The following is a 22,597-nucleotide window of genomic DNA, read 5'->3' on the forward strand; positions in this document are numbered from 1 at the left end:
GAAAATATGTGGAGGGAGCTGAAGGTTCAAGTTACTAAACATCAGCCTGGAAACTTAATGATTTGGAGAGGATCTGCAAAGAGGAGTGGGACAAAATCCCTTCTGAGACGTGTGCAAATCGGTTGGCCAACTACAAAAAACATCTGATCTCTGTGATTTCCAACAAGGGTTTTGCCACCAAGTACTAAGTCATATGACAAGAGATAAGGGTTTTTAGGGACTTTAACGAAATCATGTCCTGGTAAGGTCATGTGATTCCATCCCTAGGGACTTTGAGTGAAACCATGACCTGGTAAGGTCATGCGTTTCCATCCCAATTCATTGAAGAGGAGGAGAACAAGGGGGCGGGACTTTATATGAAGTAAAAGGTAGCTGTAAAGTTGATTGGTGAATATATAGGAATTTAATTGATTGTAACAGTAATACATACATAAAAAGCAGATACAAGGATGTAACATTAATATCATAAGATCAATATTTAAACTGATTGATAACATCAATTACTCATAGTAAATTAACAATCAAATTCCAAGATTCACCAGAAAAAGATTAAGTAGAATGTTTAACACGATAAAACCTGCAAGACCTATTGCCTCCCTGGATCAATAAGTGGAGATAATACAATAATAGCTTGAGACTCAAATGAATGATGGTAAGAATACGGCAGTTTGTAGCTCTACGCGTTTCGTGGCTTTTGGGCGTCACCCGGTCATCCTATTACCAATTTGTGTATCTGAGCAAGTAGACATGTACTTGGGGTAAGGTCTTGCAGGTTTTATCGTGTTAAACATTCTATTTAATCTTTTTCTGGTGAATCTTGGAATTTGATTGTTAATTTACTATGAGTAATTGATGTTATCAATCAGTTTAAATATTGATCTTATGATATTAATGTTACATCCTTGTATCTGCTTTTTATGTATGTATTACTGTTACAATCAATTAAATTCCTATATATTCACCAATCAACTTTACAGCTACCTTTTACTTCATATAAAGTCCCGCCCCCTTGTTCTCCTCCTCTTCAAGTACTAAGTCATGTTTTGCGAAGGGGTCAAACACGTATTTCACTCATTAAGATGCAAATCAATTTATAACTTTTTTTTTGTTTTTTGTGGATTTTGTTGTTATTCTGTCTCTCACTGTTAAAATAAACCTACCATTAAAATTATAGATTGATCATTTCTTTGTCAGTGGGCAAACGTACAAAAATCAGCAGGGGATCAAATACTTTTTTTTCCCCTTACTGTATATCAAACAAACATATTTCTCTTTTTCACCAGAATGAGTATAACAATAAGGGCCAATTCACACCATGCAACATGGGGCTGTATTGGGAGGCTATTCCAGTTCAGTCCCAGCACAAGGCAAAATGCCTTGTCTTATATATGGCTGGTGCACACCACCACGTTGCAGTGGTGTTCACTCAAAAAAAAAGTACCGCAGGCCATACTTTTTCCACTGCAGCGCAGTGCAAGGTAATCCATTGATTCACATTACACCGCAGCCAATAGAACTTAATGAAATGTCACTGTGTGACATTTCAATAAAGTTCATTTAAAAAAAATGTTAACAGTGTGATGCGTCTCGATCCACTACGGTTATCCTGCCGCATTGTTTTAATACAGCAGTAGGTGTGAATAGGCCAAAATATTATTGTTGCTTGGATGCTATGGGAGTTATGAAATAAGGTGAAATACTTACCTTATTCCTTACTCCTGCAGTCTTCCTCCCATTTGCAAGACTGGTCCCCCAAAGCTGCCCCTCTTCAATGATAAACTGGTTGCAGATCTTAGAAGTGATAACTTACAGTGGAGTCCTGCATTGTACATGAAGGTGCCAAGGGCCTGCCCACTTCCCAGGAGTGCTGAAGTTTAGTATTGTACTTATTCCTCTTCCTCAAGACCAAGCAAGAATTTAAACTTTTCAGTGCAGAGGGGACTCAACTTTAAACATTGCTTCTTGCCAAAAGGGAACATCCAAACAGAATGAATCTCAGCACACTAGTTTTCACAGTTATAACACCTCAAACCTTATCTTTTCAATGCTTACCGAATAAATTCTGTAGCATTGTATTTTTACAGTACTAAATTTGCCCAATTAGTAATACACATAGCTGCAATATATTAGGTCACATTACCTGAACAGGTTGGCTTTATTAAGCTTCCAAGTCTTTTAGGTGTATTTATTAAAACAGTGCAAAGAGAAAAGGTACACAGTACAGTAACAAAGTACTGTAGCCATAGCAATGAATCAGAATCCATCTTCTACAAGGTTTACATGCCTATATATTGTAGGTTACTATACATATGGAATATGCATTTCCAAGTCAGCTTACAGGTGACTGAAGCACACCTCACTGGTACAGTTGGTGCTGAAATGGTTAGCTTCCTGGTAACTTCAGTAGGTCAGTAGATACCGTAAATTCAGTTCTTTACATATTAAGGTGTGTGTTCATTCAGGGCTGTATTTACTATTTACATATACCTAGGCCTGCACCTATAGGACAAAGAAGCAATTTTCCCACTTGTCAACTACGTATTAATTCCCAAAATATCAGTAGCAATAGAATCATCTCATATAAACTAATGCCGCGTACACACGAGCGGACTGTATGGCGTACTTAGTTCGTCATACAATCCGACGGACAGTCCGTCGTACTTTCCACTGAACGGACTTGACCACACACGGATACCCAAACAGTCCGTCGAAAGCTTGCGCAATGACGTGTACAGCACGTACGACGGGACTAGAAATAGGAAGTCCAATACACAGCAAAGCACCCTTCCGCCGTGTAAATCCTTTCTGGGCATGCGCCATTCTTAGTCCGTCGAACTAGCATACTGACGAGCGGATTGTCCGCTGAAACCAAAGTACGACGGACAGAATTTCAAAAAATCCGAAATTCTTAGTACACCGGACTGCACGCTGAAAAAGTCAGCTGAAGCCCACACACGAGCGGATTGTCCGCTGAAATGTGTTTCGACGGACTAAGTACGCCATACAGTCCGCTCGTGTGTACGCGGCATTAGTCATACATTGCCATACTATTCCTAGCCAGGTTAGGATCAACTTTGTAAGAAACTATTTTGTGTTAAAGAGGGGATCATGTGAATCTCCAAAACTACATTGTTTTAAGGTTGTTGTCCTTTTTTTGGCATGTGTATGGGAAGTTTATGGCTAAGGCTGAAGGTTCAGAAGAAAAGCCTTATGGCAAACTGGGTCAGTTCGGGCCACTATTCCATTTTGCAGATCCAATAATCTATGCAGTCATTGGTTTTGTATGGAGCTAAAGATGAACTGTGACAACCATCAATTAAAGGAGTGAAGCCTTTGAAAAATAAAAGTTCACAAAGTGGCTGCTACCAAAAGAAAATGGTAAGCAAAGTCAGAACTTCGATTTTCAGAAGGATAAAAACAACAATAGAGTTCCTAAAGTTAGTCATAGCATGAAAGAGCAGCACGCCAAGTCAGAACTCTACTTTACCCTTGCAGGGCAAATCACAGAGTAGGTAAAAAAGGAGCTGTTATCTGGAATTTACGGAAGCTGGAATATACAGAAGCTAGAATTTAAGAAATTGACACCCTACCATTGGAGTTCACAAAGAGGGTCTAACTTAGGAAGCAGCAAACCGGGATACCAGGACTATACCAAGCCTATGGAAGAGATTTACTAAGACTTGATGATAAGTGGCATCTCTATGCAGGGCTACATACAATCCTTCATAAAAAAATGAAAAGGTTCTCTAGAACATTACTACCTGTAGTGACCTATTTCTGCAGTACCCTGCACTTTACATGGGTGTCCAGCATCCTATAATGAACCCCTTGTAATAACTGCTTTATACAGAGGAAGCCTTTCGTGCCCGCTTTAAAATTATGCCATGGCATTAGTTATTAGTTTTAGCCTAATGCCTTCTGATAAAATCTCCATGTACAGTACATTTATGGTCAGTGTGGAACCTCATGACTTTTTTCAAGTGTCAGAAATAATGCAGTCTGTAGGCTACAGATCTGATAAAGGTATACCTGCTTTTGAACAATTTGACCTTCTATTACGCTAACAAAATTTCTACAATTATTTCCCCAAAATGTTTTCTTTTAGTTTGAGTACACAGTACAGTCAGTAGACTGCTGAAGGCAATGGCAGGACATGCCTTCTCAACTGACTGCATCGTTTTTTTCTTTTGCATGAGATTCACAGTATATACTGTATATATATATATATATATATATATATATATATATATATATGTCCCACCACCTTTAGGTGGGTGTTAATAGGAAATGGTTAGGTAAAACTGCCAGTGCCTTACTTTTTTTTGTTTAGGCCTGGTTGTTTAATTTTGGTTTGGGAGGAGTAGTAGAATAGAGGGTGGTGTGACCACCTGTACTCTGCTCTGGAAAAACCTCCCTTGCTTTCCCTAAGAAATGTTCTGGAAAGAAGGCGGGCTGGGGACTGGAGTGCGGGACTGATACATAAACTGAGGTAACATCCTTCCTGGAGAGGATGGGAAGAAACTGAGTGGAGAGAAGCAGCCAAAATGTGACTCTAAGGAGTAGGCTTGAAGGCCTGGGGGTTCAGAGACCCCAGCTCTGGAGAGCAGGAACCAAAATTTGAAGGCCTGAGGGTTCAGAGACCTCAGTGCTGGATGGTTCAACAACACCATTTCACCTCAAAGAAAACCCTGGGAGAACTGAACCAGGCATCCCGGCTGGAATGGTTCTATCTACAAGAACCGGAAGTAGCTGCAAAGAGGATGGAGTAGACCGGGATGTCATCCGGACATTCCTGAACTGACCTGGGAGGATCGCAGAAGGCAAGATAGGCAGGTGAGGCCTGGGACTTCCAGCATCCATTTACCAAGGTGCTTTTCAGAGGGGCATCGGTCAGTTCATTAAGGGAGAGGGACTTAACTACTCTAAGGAATCAGAAGGAGGAGGCAGCTCATATTTCCCTCTATTACCATTACACCTGGACTGCAACAAGAAGAATAAAAGTTATTTGTTCAACCATTATTGACTGTTTCTGTTGTGAATCATGCGGGGTGGAAGAACGGAGGACTCCTGCCTTTACACGCACATGAACTTTAATGACATCCCTGTCTTTGTTCGTAGGGTTCAATATTGAGTCGCCCACCCTTTGCAGCTACAACAGCTTTAACTCCTTCTGGGAAGGCTGTCCACAAGGTTTAGGAGTGTGTTCGGACTGGTTTGCCGAACCTTGGCCTCCAGAAATTCCCTTAAATTTCTGCTTTCACCCAGTCTTCATGACTCTTCAAACTGTATCCCATTGTGGCAGTTTCCCAGGTCTGGGGCCACACTTGGAAACAACAGACAGTGCTCTTCACCATGCACAATCAGGCTACGGCCGACATCATCAATCCGAGTCACTCCCCATCATGTCCTTCTCGCGCAGGCTCGTGCAGCTGTCACTCCGTCACCAGTTTAATAGTTTCTGTAGACATATTCCAGGCAAATGCAAAATCACAGCTGATGCGCTATCCCATTTCACATGCAGCACATTTGAGAATGCATTGCAACACCACCATTACAATAAAACACCTTGCTGCATATGTTATGGTAAGGAGCTTTGAACTGGTTAGCTAGAAAATTAGATCTACCTTGGACTGAGTAGATCACAGATATCTCCAATTATGTCCCAATCCTCCATCATATGTTAGCATTAGAACTTTTTTGCATTTTGATTACTTTTTTTTTTTAGTTTTCCCCTTTCAGCCTACTAGCCTCACATAACATCAAGCATATAAGTTAGCTCTGGGTGAAGTAGCACAGGTACAAGGGCCTTCTTCCATGGCAAGACAAATTGGACATTGACATATTTGTAATATACCTATGCTGCGGTGCCTTGAAAAAGTATTCATACCTCTTGACATTTTCTAAATTTTGTCATGTTACAACCAAAAATGTAAATACATTTTTATTGGGATTTTATGTGATAGACCAACACAAAGTGGCACATAATTGTGAAGTGGAAGGAAAATGATAAATGGTTTTCAGTTTTCAATTACAAATAAATATCTGAAAATGTGATGTGTATTTGGATTCAGCCCTCCTGAGTCAATACTTTGTAGAACCACCTTTCACTACAATTACAGCTGCAAGCCTTTTTGGGGCTGTCTCTACCATCTTTGCACATCTAGAGAGTGAAATGTTTGCGCATTCTCCATTGCAAAATAGCTCAAGTTCTGTCAGATTAGATGGAGAGCAACAGTGAACAGCAATTTTCAGGTCTTGCCACAGATTTTCAATTGGATTTAGATCTGGACATTGACTTGGCCATTCTAACACATGAATATGCTTTGATATAAACCAATCCATTGTAGCTCTGACTGTATGTTTAGGGTCGTTGTCCTGCTGGAAGGTGAACCTCCGCCTCAGTCTCAAGCCTTTTGCAGACTCTAACAGGCTTTCTTCTAAGATTGCCCTGTATTTGGCTCCATTCATCTTCCCATCAATTGTGACCAGCTTCCCTGTCCCTGCTGAAGAAAAGCATCCCCACAACATGATGCTGCCACCACCCTGCTTCACGGTTGGGGTGGTGTGATCAGGGTGATGTGCCATGTTAGTTTTCTGCCACACTTAGCATTTTGCTTTGATGCCAAAAAGTTCAATTTTGGTCTCATCTGACCAGAGCACTTTCTTCCACATGTTTGCTGTGTCCCTCACATGGCTTCTCGCTCACTTCAAACTGGCTTTATTTTGGCTTTCTTTCAACAGTGGCTTTCTTCTTGCCACTCTTCCTTAAAGGTCAGATTTGTGGAATGCACAACTAATAGATGTCCTGTGGACAGATTCTCCCACCTGAGCTGTGGATCTCTGCAGCTCCTCGTGAGTTACCATGGGCCTCTCGGCTGATACTCTGATAAATGCTCTCCTTGCCTGGCCTGACGGTTTAGGTGGACGGCCATGTCTTGGTAGGTTTACAGTTGTGCCATACTCTTTCCGTTTTGGATTGAAAACTTGAGATGTTCAAAGCGTGAGATATTTTTTTATAAGCTAACCCTGCTTTAAACTTCTCCACAACTTTACTCCTGACCCTTCTGTTGTGTTCATTGGCCTTCATGATGCTGTTTGTTCACTTAGGTTATATAACAAACCTCTGAGGGCTTCACAGAACATCTGTATTTATACTGAGATTAAATTACACACAAGTGGACTCTATCTACTAATTAGGTGACTTCTGAAGGCAATTGGTTCCACTAGATTTTAGTTAGGGGTATAAGAGTAAAAGGGGTTAAATACAAATGCACGCCACACTTTTCAGATATTAATTTGTAAAAAAAAAAATATTAAAACCATTTATCATTTTCCTTCTACTTACATAATTATGTGCCACTTTGTGTTGGTCTATCGCATAAAATCCAAATAAATTACATTTATGTTTTTGGTTGTAACGTGACAAAAATGTAGAAAATTTCAAGGGATATGAATACTTTTTCAAGGCAGTGTATATAATGTATATGTCAGGCTCATATTGTGCGGATCCTTCACTTCACAGAAGACAAACAATAATTTTGTACTCTTGCAGATTCTGTGTGCTTTAAATATTCTGTTTTATTGACCACAAAATAATCACAGAATTTATAACTTTTTGTGGGAGGTTCCCTTCCCAGATGTATACAACTTGCAGGCATTGTGCAGTGCATAATCAATGACTTAACATTATCTAAGCACACCCCCTCCCATCCTTAAAAAATAAAATAAAAAAATAACGGCAACAGGCAAGGGTATGCTGAAAGATACAATTGCATATTCCGTTCTCCAGATAGCATAGCGCAGAAATTATTTATTAATGTCAATCAGTTCAGGCAACATTTTCCTGCAAATTTTTATGAATGATATAACCAAATAACATTATCATCTGCACCAGATCCCCCCCCACCCCCACCCCAACCGCATAATGAACTAACATTATGCATTGGATAATCTTCCAACTACTGATGCAACTCTGTCTGCTCAGAATAGCACACCAGATGCATTCTGGTCGACAGCTAGGCTTTCATTACTGTATTATGTACAGTGGTGCCATCTTGTGTTCGTCATTAGAACAGCAACAGAAAATACTTTGCTAATTCTGTAAATATAACGTAAATGGCCTTCAATTTTATCAATGACCATTAAGCACTACATAAAAAGAAGCATATACTTTCTTATGTTTTTCATCTTGCATAAATTGTACCTTTTGTTTCTTGACAAATAATAATTATAACTATGGGCCTAATCTATAGAAACTGCAGCAAATGCCTATGTATCTTTTAATGACCAAACTCTAGCTGCTCATTTTTCACTGCAGTATCAAAAATGAAATTAACCAGGTAAGGACCAGGCCTAACATAATATATATATATATATATATATATATATATATATATATATATATATATATATATATATATATATATATATATAGACATTTTTGGCAGAGACCCTAGAGTATAAAATGGCAATGCAATATGCAATGCAATATTTTATATCACTGTATTTGGGCAGTGGTGTTTCAAACGCAATTTTTTTTAAAAATAATACATTTTCAGGAATGAAAAAAACAAAAACAGTAACGTTAGCCCATTTTTTTTTTTTTTTTGTATAATGTGAAAGATGATGTTACGCCAAGTAAATAGATACCTAACATGTCATGCTTTAAAATTGTGCACGCTCGTGGAATTGCGACAAACTTTGGTACTTAAAATCTCCATAGGCGACGCTTTAAACATTTTTAAAGATTACCTATTTAGAGTTACAGAGTAGGACTGATGCTAAAATTATTGCTCTCACTCTAATGATCGTGGCAATACCTCACATGTGTGGCTTGAACACCGTTTTTACATATGTGGGCGCGACTTACCTATGCGTTCCCTTCTGCGCACAACTTTGGAGGGATGGGGCACGTCATTTTTTTTTCTTTTTTCTAGTTTATTTAACTTTTTATTTGTTTATTTTTTACACTGTCCCTTTAAAAAAAATTTCATCACTTTTATTCCTACTACAAGGAATGTAAACATCCCTTGTAATAGAAATAAGCATGAATGTTCCTCTTTATTGCGAGATCTGGGGTCAAAAAGACCTCAGATCTCACAATAACACTCAAAAGAGGAAAAAAAAATGTAATTTTACATTTAGGGCTCTTTCACACGGACATGTCCATGTACGGAGCCCGCTTTGCTCAGCGGGGGATTGCTCCGTTGATCCCCGCTGTGCAGGAAGATGACAGGTCTGTCTCTGCACACTGTGCAGGGACTGACCTGTCAAAACGCCGCTCTCCCCTATGGGGGATTGGATGAAGACGGACCGTACAGTCCGTCGTCACCTGATCTGATCCACAGACAGATGGGAAAAGTAGGTTTTTCCTCTGTCACCCTTTTTTGGATCGGAGCGGGTCGAATGTCAGCGGACATGTCACTGCTGACATCTGTCCCTCCATAGACCTCTATGGAGTGTCCGTTCAGGTCTGTCAAAAAAACTGACAGGTGGACCTGAACGAACTGTCCGTGTGAAGGGGCCTTACTAATAAAAAAAAAATTGGCCCTTTAAGGCTGTTAGGCAGAAGTGACATCAGACGTCGCTCCGGTCCTCCTAGGGCAGTGATGGCAAACCTTAGCACCCCAGATGTTTTGGAACTACATTTCCCATGATGCTCAACTACACTGCAGAGTGCATGAGCATCATGGGAAATGTAGTTCCAAAACATCTGGAGTGCCAAGGTTCACCATCACAGTCCTAGGGCATAGAGTCAAGTGGGGCCATCTTGCTTCCACTAGATTTCCTGCCCATCACGGGATTGGATCCTTTCCACCGCTACTGATGACTCCGGTAAGCGGGATAACGACTTGGAAGTGGTGGGGGGCACCCTCTCCCACTGCCCATAAAAGTGATGCAGTGGTGAATCCACCCACTGTTCAAAAAAATACCAGGGTTATGGCAGCTAGCTGTTGCCATTACCATGGTATATAACGGTAAACTGATGACAGACATATACAGTGGGTGGTCAATGCTGATTGCTATGGACTTCATAGATATTTTACTTTGCACTATATAAGTTGAAGTTGAAAAGTCTGACTTTTAAAGCACATGCTGTTGCTTTTATATATTTGAAAAATGTATATGTGAATCAACCAGTGAACGCTTTTCAATATGTGGTAATTAAGGAGTTAAAGAAGAACCCCGGGTATTGATATTTTTACATACTGACATTGGACCAGCTTGGGCAGTATGCATATGCCATAGCTCCCACCTGTCCTTGATTTTTAAGGCCTGTCCCTGATTTTATACTAAGTCCCTCTGTCCCTCTTTCCTCCTCCTTTGTCCCTCATTTTCATCTGATCTATATAGTTGTATATAAAATGCAATATTTATCCTTCAAAAACAGTTTCCCAGTGCTAAACCTTTCATCCAATTTTGAAATGGCTGCATTTGTAAATTTCCAATGCCAGGGTTTAGATGACTTCTGTTTTGTAGTCTTACAAACACAAGATCATAAATAAGCCAGTATAAAGGAATAGAAGTGGTACAAAAAACACTTGCTAGTTTAACTACTATTTTTTTTCTATAATTCTCATTTAAGGGGGCGTGGCAGGGTGTGTGTCCGATGCCTACATACTTTTGCTAATAGGTGTTCTTCATTTTCATCTCAAAAAGTTGGGAGGTATGATATACCTTACCTGTGAGATCCCTCTAGAAGCTTCAAGTCACTTTAATAGGCACCCCTCCTGCAGTAATTTTTAATAGCTTGTGGGACCTGTGCCAAGCAGCTGCCCTGCTGCAGGGCATATACAGTATATAGGCTGCTGAAAACATACATTAATAAGATTGCTTGCTGTAGTTAATCAACCCAGCTGTGGTTTGTTGTATGATAACCTTTAGGGTCCATGCACACTAGGCAACTGAAAAAAACGACAGAACATCTGGAAGAAAAACGCTCACAGTGGCTTGTATTGCACACGCGTTTATGTGTGTTTATAAGCCTTCTTTTTACAAAAAAATTCCCTCTGCTTATTTTCCATTATAATCAATTTACACTTGAAAAAGCTGAGCATGCTTAAATGACACGTTCAAGCATTTTTTCCCTAGGTATTTTTTTCTGCCCAAAAGCTTCTCTCAAAAATGCACTTGTAATGGGGCTTTTTTCCAGCCTGTAAACACTCCACTTCAAATATGCCTGTAAATGCCAAAATGTGCATGGATACATAAGCTAACATGGAGTTGCTTCTACAGGTTGAAAGAAAATATTTTTTTTTATGCCCAGTGTACACATTTTTACTTTAAAGAAGAATTCTAGGAATGGATATTTCTACATAGTTACATTGGCCCAGTTTGGACCAATGTAACTATGCATATACCATACCACTGGGATCTCCTTGGAAGCTGAAAATCCCTGTAGTAGACATCACTACATCATTGTGGCCCATGCTAGGTGGTTGTCCTACTGCATTGTGGGTACAGGAGGTCAGCCGCTCAACACAGACACCATTCAGAGAATTCTTTTGCATATTCTCAATGAATGCAAAGCATTCTCTGATTGGGTGGTGTTGGAAGGGGAGACAGTGACTTCAAACTCTCAACCTCATTCAATCCAGAATTTGCATCCATAGAGAACATGCAAAGCATTATTTGAATGGTGCCAGCGCTGAGCAGGGGACCTATTATAGCAGCAGGGACCTCTTATAGCAGAAGGTAGCAGAGGAGCCGATTGGCACACGACCTGGAATCTAGTGGAAATATCTGTAGTAGGGGTGATTTCCAGCTTCTCAAGGGATCCCACAGCTATAGCATAAGCCTTGGTCCAAGATAGACCAAAGTAATTATGTAAAAATATCCATACCTAAAATTCTTTAAAATATGACCTCAGATAATAGAAAAATAAAAAATAGACATATAGAATTTGTACCATCATCCAGAAGTCAAATAATGTAAGGATTGGTAACCTGATCCCCAACCAGGTTACCAGAAATGGGGGCAGTTTGGACTATTGCGGTACAATAAGAACGATACAATGAATAATATAACAAGATAATAATAATAAAAGATACAGATGATTTTATTGATGCCAGAAAACAAATCATCATTTACATATTAAAATATTAAAAACATAAGCGCAATACATATGTATATCATCAGTGAGTAGTCACAATACAACTGTTGATCACAGATATCAGTTTCCTCGACTAGTTTCGCAGTCTTATACTGCTTCATCGGGAGGTTATCCATGCTCCAAACAGGCGTCAAGCCCACAGTGCTACCACCTGATAACTAGTCCCCTGCGGCGACTAGTTTCGCAGTCTTATACTGCTTCATCGGGAGGTTATCTGTGATTAGAAGAAAAAGCGAAAAAATAATCCAAAAAAAAAAGGGGAACAAAAAATATAATAATAATAATAAAATTTTATGCAGCATCCCAATTGAGAAAAATTGGTTCAAAAAGGTTAAAAGCGGGGAAAGAGCAACACAGCTTACCCATGCTCCAAACAGGCGTCAAGCCCACAGTGCTACCACCTGATAACTAGTCCCCTGCGGCAACTCGGGGGAGCTATATAGTATGATGATTAGGGTCTAGGTAATGAAATAAAATAGATAAAAAAATAAATAAATCAGTGTACTGTCAGCTTATCGGGATAAATCAAGTGAAGTGAACAGATAATTGGATGGTAGTGCGAATAGTTGTAAAACCATATAAGTGAAACAAGTGAAGGAAAAAACAATTGCGCGTGTATTGAAATATGTGAAAAAAAGAAATCCAACAAGTCAAAAAGTGGTGGTAAAACGGTGTGAACTAGTGAAATTAGTGGAGGTTGGGAAAGCGACGTGTGGGAAAAAGGGAAAAAGAGAAAGTGAAGAGGGGAAGGGAAGGGAGGGGAGGGAGGGGAGGGGAAATGGGGACATTGAGGACGTGAGTAAAGAAAAAATTGAACGTGCGTAAAAGAAAATAAGTGAAGCAAGTGTGGATAAGTATGAAATAAAGTGAGTAAGGAGAAGCAGGGTATACCTGAAATTGTTGTTAATAAAGGTAGAAGGATCCCGGGAGAGGCATACCCAATAGGGGAAATGATGCCGGTGTATGACCCCAGTAGGTATTGATAACTACCATGGGTTCAGAGTGGAGGCATAGTAAAGCCTATCCACCCATGCTTAAGTCTCCTAAAGAAGAAATAAATGGTAACACTTTTAGATTCGGTTCACAACGCCAGTAATAATACCTGAAAATACAGGGTGTTATCTGGGGATTTGAGAGAGGTATATAAGGTTTAAGAGAGACACTTACTAAGGGTTAGCTGGAGCATACCATCCCGGGAACTCAAATCTAGATCCACACATCACAGGCAGACACCTGTTATATATAGCTCCCAACCCTGTGACGTTTCAACAGCGCCCTAAGGCGCCGGTGCATGACGTCACAAAGCCAGGCTAACGCACAGTGCGTGGGCAAAATAATAGCGCGCACGCATGCGCACCAGCCCCGCAGAGTCCCACGCACAACGCCACAAGGTCAGAGCTCCCACATAGCGCATGCGCGAAATAGTCGCGCACATGCATGCGCATCGGCCACTAAGGCCAAAGGGACATAGTCCCTGCCAGTGCCAATGCAAGGGGAGGAGACCCCGTAAATGGGATGGGCTCCACCACTCGGGAGCTCACCGGGCTGCCGCAAGGGGACGCAGATGGAACAATCCGAGCGAACGCCTGTCAAGGAGAGGGGGGGGGGTAAGGGAAAGCAGGGAACTCATTTGTAATAATACATAAAAGGGATGTATTAGCCATAAGGATTGATAGAGATATGTGTAGCACGGTAATTAGTTATATAACAAAAAGTACATATGAGTAATATACATAGATAGGATGAAACATCCTATGAAGCCAATGCAAACTACAGATTCGAAAGAGATCCAAGGTATCAAAAGGGGCAAATGATTAGAGGCCATGATAGGGTATATCCTGGTCAAGAGTGGCGGATAGCCTATGGTTTGATTATAAAATATATCAAGCCCGACCTAATGGATGTCTAGAATGAATAGTTGCATGAAGGCTTACAGTACTAATAAATTAGATGATGAGGTAAGAGTAATTAAATATAAAGAGAGGTCTTTGTAATGCTAGGAAAGGGGGTTAGGTAATGACATCAAAAGTGGGGGGTAAAGGGGCGGCCCATCCCACCTAGGTCACTCACCAACCAATCCAAGCCTAGCAGCATGCCAGGTGTGTTATCCACCCATAATTGTGAGAAACGTTAAAATATGACCTCAGATAATAGAAAAATAAAAAATAGACATATAGAATTTGTACCATCATCCAGAAGTCAAATAATGTAAGGATTGGTAACCTGATCCCCAACCAGGTTACCAGAAATGGGGGCAGTTTGGACTATTGCGGTACAATAAGAACGATACAATGAATAATATAACAAGATAATAATAATAAAAGATACAGATGATTTTATTGATGCCAGAAAACAAATCATCATTTACATATTAAAATATTAAAAACATAAGCGCAATACATATGTATATCATCAGTGAGTAGTCACAATACAACTGTTGATCACAGATATCAGTTTCCTCGACTAGTTTCGCAGTCTTATACTGCTTCATCGGGAGGTTATCCATGCTCCAAACAGGCGTCAAGCCCACAGTGCTACCACCTGATAACTAGTCCCCTGCGGCGACTAGTTTCGCAGTCTTATACTGCTTCATCGGGAGGTTATCTGTGATTAGAAGAAAAAGCGAAAAAATAATCCAAAAAAAAGGGGAACAAAAAATATAATAATAATAATAAAATTTTATGCAGCATCCCAATTGAGAAAAATTGGTTCAAAAAGGTTAAAAGCGGGGAAAGAGCAACACAGCTTACCCATGCTCCAAACAGGCGTCAAGCCCACAGTGCTACCACCTGATAACTAGTCCCCTGCGGCAACTCGGGGGAGCTATATAGTATGATGATTAGGGTCTAGGTAATGAAATAAAATAGATAAAAAAATAAATAAATCAGTGTACTGTCAGCTTATCGGGATAAATCAAGTGAAGTGAACAGATAATTGGATGGTAGTGCGAATAGTTGTAAAACCATATAAGTGAAACAAGTGAAGGAAAAAACAATTGCGCGTGTATTGAAATATGTGAAAAAAAGAAATCCAACAAGTCAAAAAGTGGTGGTAAAACGGTGTGAACTAGTGAAATTAGTGGAGGTTGGGAAAGCGACGTGTGGGAAAAAGGGAAAAAGAGAAAGTGAAGAGGGGAAAGGAAGGGAGGGGAGGGAGGGGAGGGGAAATGGGGACAGTGAGGACGTGAGTAAAGAAAAAATTGAACGTGCGTAAAAGAAAATAAGTGAAGCAAGTGTGGATAAGTATGAAATAAAGTGAGTAAGGAGAAGCAGGGTATACCTGAAATTGTTGTTAATAAAGGTAGAAGGATCCCGGGAGAGGCATACCCAATAGGGGAAATGATGCCGGTGTATGACCCCAGTAGGTATTGATAACTACCACGGGTTCAGAGTGGAGGCATAGTAAAGCCTATCCACCCATGCTTAAGTCTCCTAAAGAAGAAATAAATGGTAACACTTTTAGATTCGGTTCACAACGCCAGTAATAATACCTGAAAATACAGGGTGTTATCTGGGGATTTGAGAGAGCTATATAAGGTTTAAGAGAGACACTTACTAAGGGTTAGCTGGAGCATACCATCCCGGGAACTCAAATCTAGATCCACACATCACAGGCAGACACCTGTTATATATAGCTCCCAACCCTGTGACGTTTCAACAGCGCCCTAAGGCGCCGGTGCATGACGTCACAAAGCCAGGCTAACGCACAGTGCGTGGGCAAAATAATAGCGCGCACGCATGCGCACCAGCCCCGCAGAGTCCCACGCACAACGCCACAAGGTCAGAGCTCCCACATAGCGCATGCGCGAAATAGTCGCGCACATGCATGCGCATCGGCCACTAAGGCCAAAGGGACATAGTCCCTGCCAGTGCCAATGCAAGGGGAGGAGACCCCGTAAATGGGATGGGCTCCACCACTCGGGAGCTCACCGGGCTGCCGCAAGGGGACGCAGATGGAACAATCCGAGCGAACGCCTGTCAAGGAGGGGGGGGGGGGTAAGGGAAAGCAGGGAACTCATTTGTAATAATACATAAAAGGGATGTATTAGCCATAAGGATTGATAGAGATATGTGTAGCACGGTAATTAGTTATATAACAAAAAGTACATATGAGTAATATACATAGATAGGATGAAACATCCTATGAAGCCAATGCAAACTACAGATTCGAAAGAGATCCAAGGTATCAAAAGGGGCAAATGATTAGAGGCCATGATAGGGTATATCCTGGTCAAGAGTGGCGGATAGCCTATGGTTTGATTATAAAATATATCAAGCCCGACCTAATGGATGTCTAGAATGAATAGTTGCATGAAGGCTTACAGTACTAATAAATTAGATGATGAGGTAAGAGTAATTAAATATAAAGAGAGGTCTTTGTAATGCTAGGAAAGGGGGTTAGGTAATGACATCAAAAGTGGGGGGTAAAGGGGCGGCCCATCCCACCTAGGTCACTCACCAACCAATCCAAGCCTAGCAGCATGCCAGGTGTGTTATCCACCCATAATTGTGAGAAACGTTAAAATATGACCTCAGATAATAGAAAAATAAAAAATAGACATATAGAATTTGTACCATCATCCAGAAGTCAAATAATGTAAGGATTGGTAACCTGATCCCCAACCAGGTTACCAGAAATGGGGGCAGTTTGGACTATTGCGGTACAATAAGAACGATACAATGAATAATATAACAAGATAATAATAATAAAAGATACAGATGATTTTATTGATGCCAGAAAACAAATCATCATTTACATATTAAAATATTAAAAACATAAGCGCAATACATATGTATATCATCAGTGAGTAGTCACAATACAACTGTTGATCACAGATATCAGTTTCCTCGACTAGTTTCGCAGTCTTATACTGCTTCATCGGGAGGTTATCCATGCTCCAAACAGGCGTCAAGCCCACAGTGCTACCACCTGATAACTAGTCCCCTGCGGCGACTAGTTTCGCAGTCTTATACTGCTTCATCGGGAGGTTATCTGTGATTAGAAGAAAAAGCGAAAAAATAATCCAAAAAAAAAGGGGAACAAAAAATATAATAATAATAATAAAATTTTATGCAGCATCCCAATTGAGAAAAATTGGTTCAAAAAGGTTAAAAGCGGGGAAAGAGCAACACAGCTTACCCATGCTCCAAACAGGCGTCAAGCCCACAGTGCTACCACCTGATAACTAGTCCCCTGCGGCAACTCGGGGGAGCTATATAGTATGATGATTAGGGTCTAGGTAATGAAATAAAATAGATAAAAAAATAAATAAATCAGTGTACTGTCAGCTTATCGGGATAAATCAAGTGAAGTGAACAGATAATTGGATGGTAGTGCGAATAGTTGTAAAACCATATAAGTGAAACAAGTGAAGGAAAAAACAATTGCGCGTGTATTGAAATATGTGAAAAAAAGAAATCCAACAAGTCAAAAAGTGGTGGTAAAACGGTGTGAACTAGTGAAATTAGTGGAGGTTGGGAAAGCGACGTGTGGGAAAAAGGGAAAAAGAGAAAGTGAAGAGGGGAAGGGAAGGGAGGGGAGGGAGGGGAGGGGAAATGGGGACAGTGAGGACGTGAGTAAAGAAAAAATTGAACGTGCGTAAAAGAAAATAAGTGAAGCAAGTGTGGATAAGTATGAAATAAAGTGAGTAAGGAGAAGCAGGGTATACCTGAAATTGTTGTTAATAAAGGTAGAAGGATCCCGGGAGAGGCATACCCAATAGGGGAAATGATGCCGGTGTATGACCCCAGTAGGTATTGATAACTACCACGGGTTCAGAGTGGAGGCATAGTAAAGCCTATCCACCCATGCTTAAGTCTCCTAAAGAAGAAATAAATGGTAACACTTTTAGATTCGGTTCACAACGCCAGTAATAATACCTGAAAATACAGGGTGTTATCTGGGGATTTGAGAGAGGTATATAAGGTTTAAGAGAGACACTTACTAAGGGTTAGCTGGAGCATACCATCCTAGTTATCAGGTGGTAGCACTGTGGGCTTGACGCCTGTTTGGAGCATGGGTAAGCTGTGTTGCTCTTTCCCCGCTTTTAACCTTTTTGAACCAATTTTTCTCAATTGGGATGCTGCATAAAAAATTTTATTATTATTATTATATTTTTTGTTCCCCTTTTTTTTTGGATTATTTTTTTTGGATTATTTTTTCGCTTTTTCTTCTAATCACAGATAACCTCCCGATGAAGCAGTATAAGACTGCGAAACTAGTCGCCGCAGGGGACTAGTTATCAGGTGGTAGCACTGTGGGCTTGACGCCTGTTTGGAGCATGGATAACCTCCCGATGAAGCAGTATAAGACTGCGAAACTAGTCGAGGAAACTGATATCTGTGATCAACAGTTGTATTGTGACTACTCACTGATGATATACATATGTATTGCGCTTATGTTTTTAATATTTTAATATGTAAATGATGATTTGTTTTCTGGCATCAATAAAATCATCTGTATCTTTTATTATTATTATCTTGTTATATTATTCATTGTATCGTTCTTATTGTACCGCAATAGTCCAAACTGCCCCCATTTCTGGTAACCTGGTTGGGGATCAGGTTACCAATCCTTACATACCTAAAATTCATCTTCAAATCAGTGAATTACATTGCATACTTACTTTACTTTTTATGTTTTCAGGCAAAGTTATGGCACTAAAGTTAATGAAAAAGTCAAAGACGAAGAAGGATAATTTTCTAATGGAATACTGTGTATCATTGTGCCTTTCCTCACATCCCAATATCATTAGCACATTTTCGGTGGTTTTTGAAACAAACAAATATTTTTCATTTGCCCAGGAGCTGGCACCTGCAGGAGACCTCTATTCAATCACTTTGGCTAAAGTAAGTAACTTTTCCTGCTGTCAATAAAACTCCATTAGTTAACTGTGGCAATTCTAAGTGTACCAGTCAACAGACCGTTCACTGATTGCAGGGCCAATGCTATCAAGTGGTAAGAAAAGAAATGCCAGATAGATGCAGCATATGACAAGGTTCTACGGTTCTCACTTTCACTCATGGTTCACTGCTATTACAGTACCTCGTTAATTAAAGCGGAACATCACGCATAGCAACTTAATAAAAAATAATGTTCTTTAGCGAGGAACATTCATTCCACATTAATAATTCTGCTATCAAGATTAGTGTGTGCTATAAATTGCTTCCAGAATTGCTCCTGTTTGCCTGCCTACCTTGCTGGTGGTTGCCATTTTTCTGAAGCCCAGAGCCCCTGAGCAGTAGTAAATATTTAGGCTGTTAGCAGATCAGCCTCTAGTGGCTCTGATTTACGACACAATGCCAAAAATGGAGAACAACTGAGCATGTGCAGAGCAGGGTGGGACAGTGTATTACTGGATTTTAAACAATATACACACTTATTTTTGTTGTTTTACAACTATACTTACAACTATACCTGCCAAATGGACCATCCTGAAGTGATCTAGTAGGGCTTAATTGTCTGACTTCCACTTGAAGCCTATTCCTTAAATACACCTAACAGGAGATAATAATCAAACCAGCATTACTAGAAAATAACCAGTGAAAGGTGAATGGAATCCTGAATACATCAATCTTGTGGGGGGGTCTATAATAAAAAGAGACCATACTGCTAACATGAAAAGGGGTAAGGAAAGAGAAGATACCAGGGTAGCTAAGTATTTTATTTTTTATTTTTATGCATGTGTATCTAACTATCTTATACTAAGTTATCCTATTAATAATTGTTAGTACTTAAAGTAGCATTAAAGTGGTTGTAAAGGCTGAAGGTTCTTTATCTTAATGCATTCTATGCATTTCAGCTTTCAGTTGCACTTTGAATGACAATTGCGTGATTATGCAACAATGTACCCATATTTACATTTTTTTTATATATAGAGTGTTCTTTTGGTAGTATTTAATCATCACTGGGTTTTTTATTTTTTGTTAAAGAAACAAAAAAAATGACAAAAAAACCCTTTTTCTTAGTTTCCATTATAAAATTTTGTAAATAAGTATTTTTCTCCACCGATGCACTGATGAGGCTGCACTGATGGGCACTGGTAGGCGGCACTGATGAAGCGGCACTGATGGGCAGGCACTGATATGTGGCATTGATAGGCGGCACTAATGGGCACTAAAAGGCAGTACTAATGGAGACTGATAGGCAGCATTGATGACACTAATGGGGCTGCACTGATGATCAGTGCCCTGATTATCTGTGGGCGTGTCCCCTGTCAGGATTGAGGTTAACCACCTCTCCTCTCTGACAGTACGTGATGAAATTACTGCCGATAACTGGCAAATCTGTTTACACTGAGATCAGCTGTGATTGGACACAGCTAAACATGTAGTAAAGGGCCACTGTGATTGGCCCTTTACCAGGGGATGCTTGAGGGGTGTGGTTCTGGGAGGAGGGGAAGAGTCCAATTCGAGCAGAACACCATGGATCTTCAAATGCAGTCCAAAGTTTTTAATGCAGAGGGATCACATCACAAAAGAACAATTGTTACGTTTCAGAGCCACGCAGGACCCCTTCCTAAGGCATGTGATGGGCATCGGTTCTCAAAATGGATATTGGGGAACTGGAGAAAGTCCAGATAAGTGAAACCAAACCAATAAGAGGCATTGAGGAGCTTATGAGGAAAGATTAGAGGAACTGAATGTATAGTGACCTTAGTTTTAAGTTATTCACTTTAAGGTCATCACAGAGGACAAAGGGGCACTCTTTACATCTAGAGGAAAAGAGATTTCATCTCCAAATATGGAAAGGTTTCTTCACAGTATGAGCTGTGAAAATGTGGAATAGACTCCCTCCAGAGGTGGTTCTGGCCAGCACAGTAGGTTTTTTCCTAAATGTACATAGTATAACTGGGTAGTACTAACATTTATAGGTAAAGTTGATCCAGGGAACATTTGATTGACTCTTGGGGGGATCACAAAGGAATTTTTTTCCCTGCTGAAGCAAATTGGACCATGCTTTGCTGGGGTTTTTCGCCTTCCTCTTGATCAACTGTGGGTATAGGATTGTGTATATGGGATTGTATGTTTTTTTTTATGGTTAAACTAGACGGACTTGTGTCTTTTTTTCAACCTGACTAACTATGTATGTAACTATGTAACATTTTTGTCTTTGGATTTCAGATTTCGGTTTGTATGGCTTTTTTTTATCTTGTTCAAAGGGCAGTCTTACCATACAAGGTTTAAGGTAGTAGTTTGGGCTCATCCCTTTGACAGTTGGGAAGAAGCGATCTTATAGCAACGGATTCCTAGGAGTGTCAAGCATGATGTGGTTAGTAGTTTATCAGAGGATTCCATCACAGTAGCACATTTAGATATGTGACAAGTCTTAAATTTTAATCCATGTGAAGAGGAAAGGCAATGCGCCAAGTTCATCTTTGTGACAAGGTCTAGAGAAGACTGATAGCTCATAGTAACTCTATGACAGTATAAAAGATTTTCCTAAAAATTATCAGGAGTGGAAAGAACATCAATAATATCTTGTCAATTAGGGTAATGAGTTCCACCTGCATGGAAACTGAACTTCGTGGAAAGAAGCTTAGCTGATATGTATATTTAGTGAAAAGCACAGCCATAAAAGTAGCACTATAAGGCCCCTTTCACACAAGCTCTCCGATTAGGTCTACCTGTCAGTTTTTCAGGCGAACCTGATCGAACCCTCCAGTCTCCCCTATGGAGTGGCAGATGAAAGCAGTGGCATGTCCACTGACATCCACTACTATCTGATCTGATCCTGCTCGCATAACCCAGATGGATGGTGGTCCTATTTTCCATCAGTCTGGTGGTTTGGATTAGATATGATCGGATGGAAAATGACAGGCGGTCTGTTTTCACCCGATTTCCCCAAAAAGGAGAACGAGATTGTGTCCGTCTACGCTCTGCACAGTTAGCAGAGACGGACCTGTCATCCGGCGATCCCCTGCTGAGCAAGTGGAATCCATATAATGGAAGCAACTATATGAAAGGGGCCTTAGGGCAATGCATGGAAAGTAGGTTATATGGTTTTCAATGGAATAGTTTACACCAGTGCCTGCAGTTCCAGTGCGTTCCAGTTCCAGAAAAAAAAGTAGAACATGCTGCATGTTTCCTGCACTGGACTGTACTGGAACGCTGTAAAATGCATCAAAAATGCACTGGAATGCACTGGAACGCACCAAAAAGGTTTTCCATGGTTAAAAAGAAGAGGGGGGAAAAATGCACTGGACTGCATCAAAAATGCACTGGAACACATCAAAAACGCATAAAAAATGTGCATGAAGGAAAGCATCTGGAATGTACCCGGACTGCGCTTCTATGGTGTGAACTGGCCCTTAAAGTGCTACTAAAACTGCATAGTGCAAAATCTGGTGCAGCTGTGCATAAAAACCAATCATCTTCCAGGTTTTATTGTCAAAGCTTAATTGAACAAGCTGAACTTAGAAACTGATTTGGCTACCATGCACAGATGCACCTGATTCTTAGTGCGCCCGTTTTAGTAAACCCCCCA

General features: G+C 40.3%; 1 protein-coding gene across 4 annotated transcripts in view; it reads left to right on the forward strand.

Annotated features, from left to right (window-relative positions):
* The window catches only part of LOC143934062 (serine/threonine-protein kinase SBK1-like), a 79,972-nt gene that overhangs the window by 46,198 nt on the left and 11,177 nt on the right, over positions 1 to 22,597 (forward strand). For all 4 annotated transcript variants that reach the window (XM_077457356.1, XM_077457353.1, XM_077457352.1 and 1 more), the window contains one exon: positions 18,758 to 18,960. In XM_077457356.1, the coding sequence (XP_077313482.1) occupies positions 18,758 to 18,960 (203 nt within the window). The remainder of the gene's footprint in view (positions 1 to 18,757; positions 18,961 to 22,597) is intronic.

The sequence above is a fragment of the Lithobates pipiens genome, unplaced genomic scaffold (genome assembly GCF_037356315.1).
Source record: "Lithobates pipiens isolate NorthernLeopardFrog02 unplaced genomic scaffold, aLitPip1_a1.2 Scaffold_27, whole genome shotgun sequence".
NCBI lineage: Eukaryota > Metazoa > Chordata > Amphibia > Anura > Ranidae > Lithobates > Lithobates pipiens.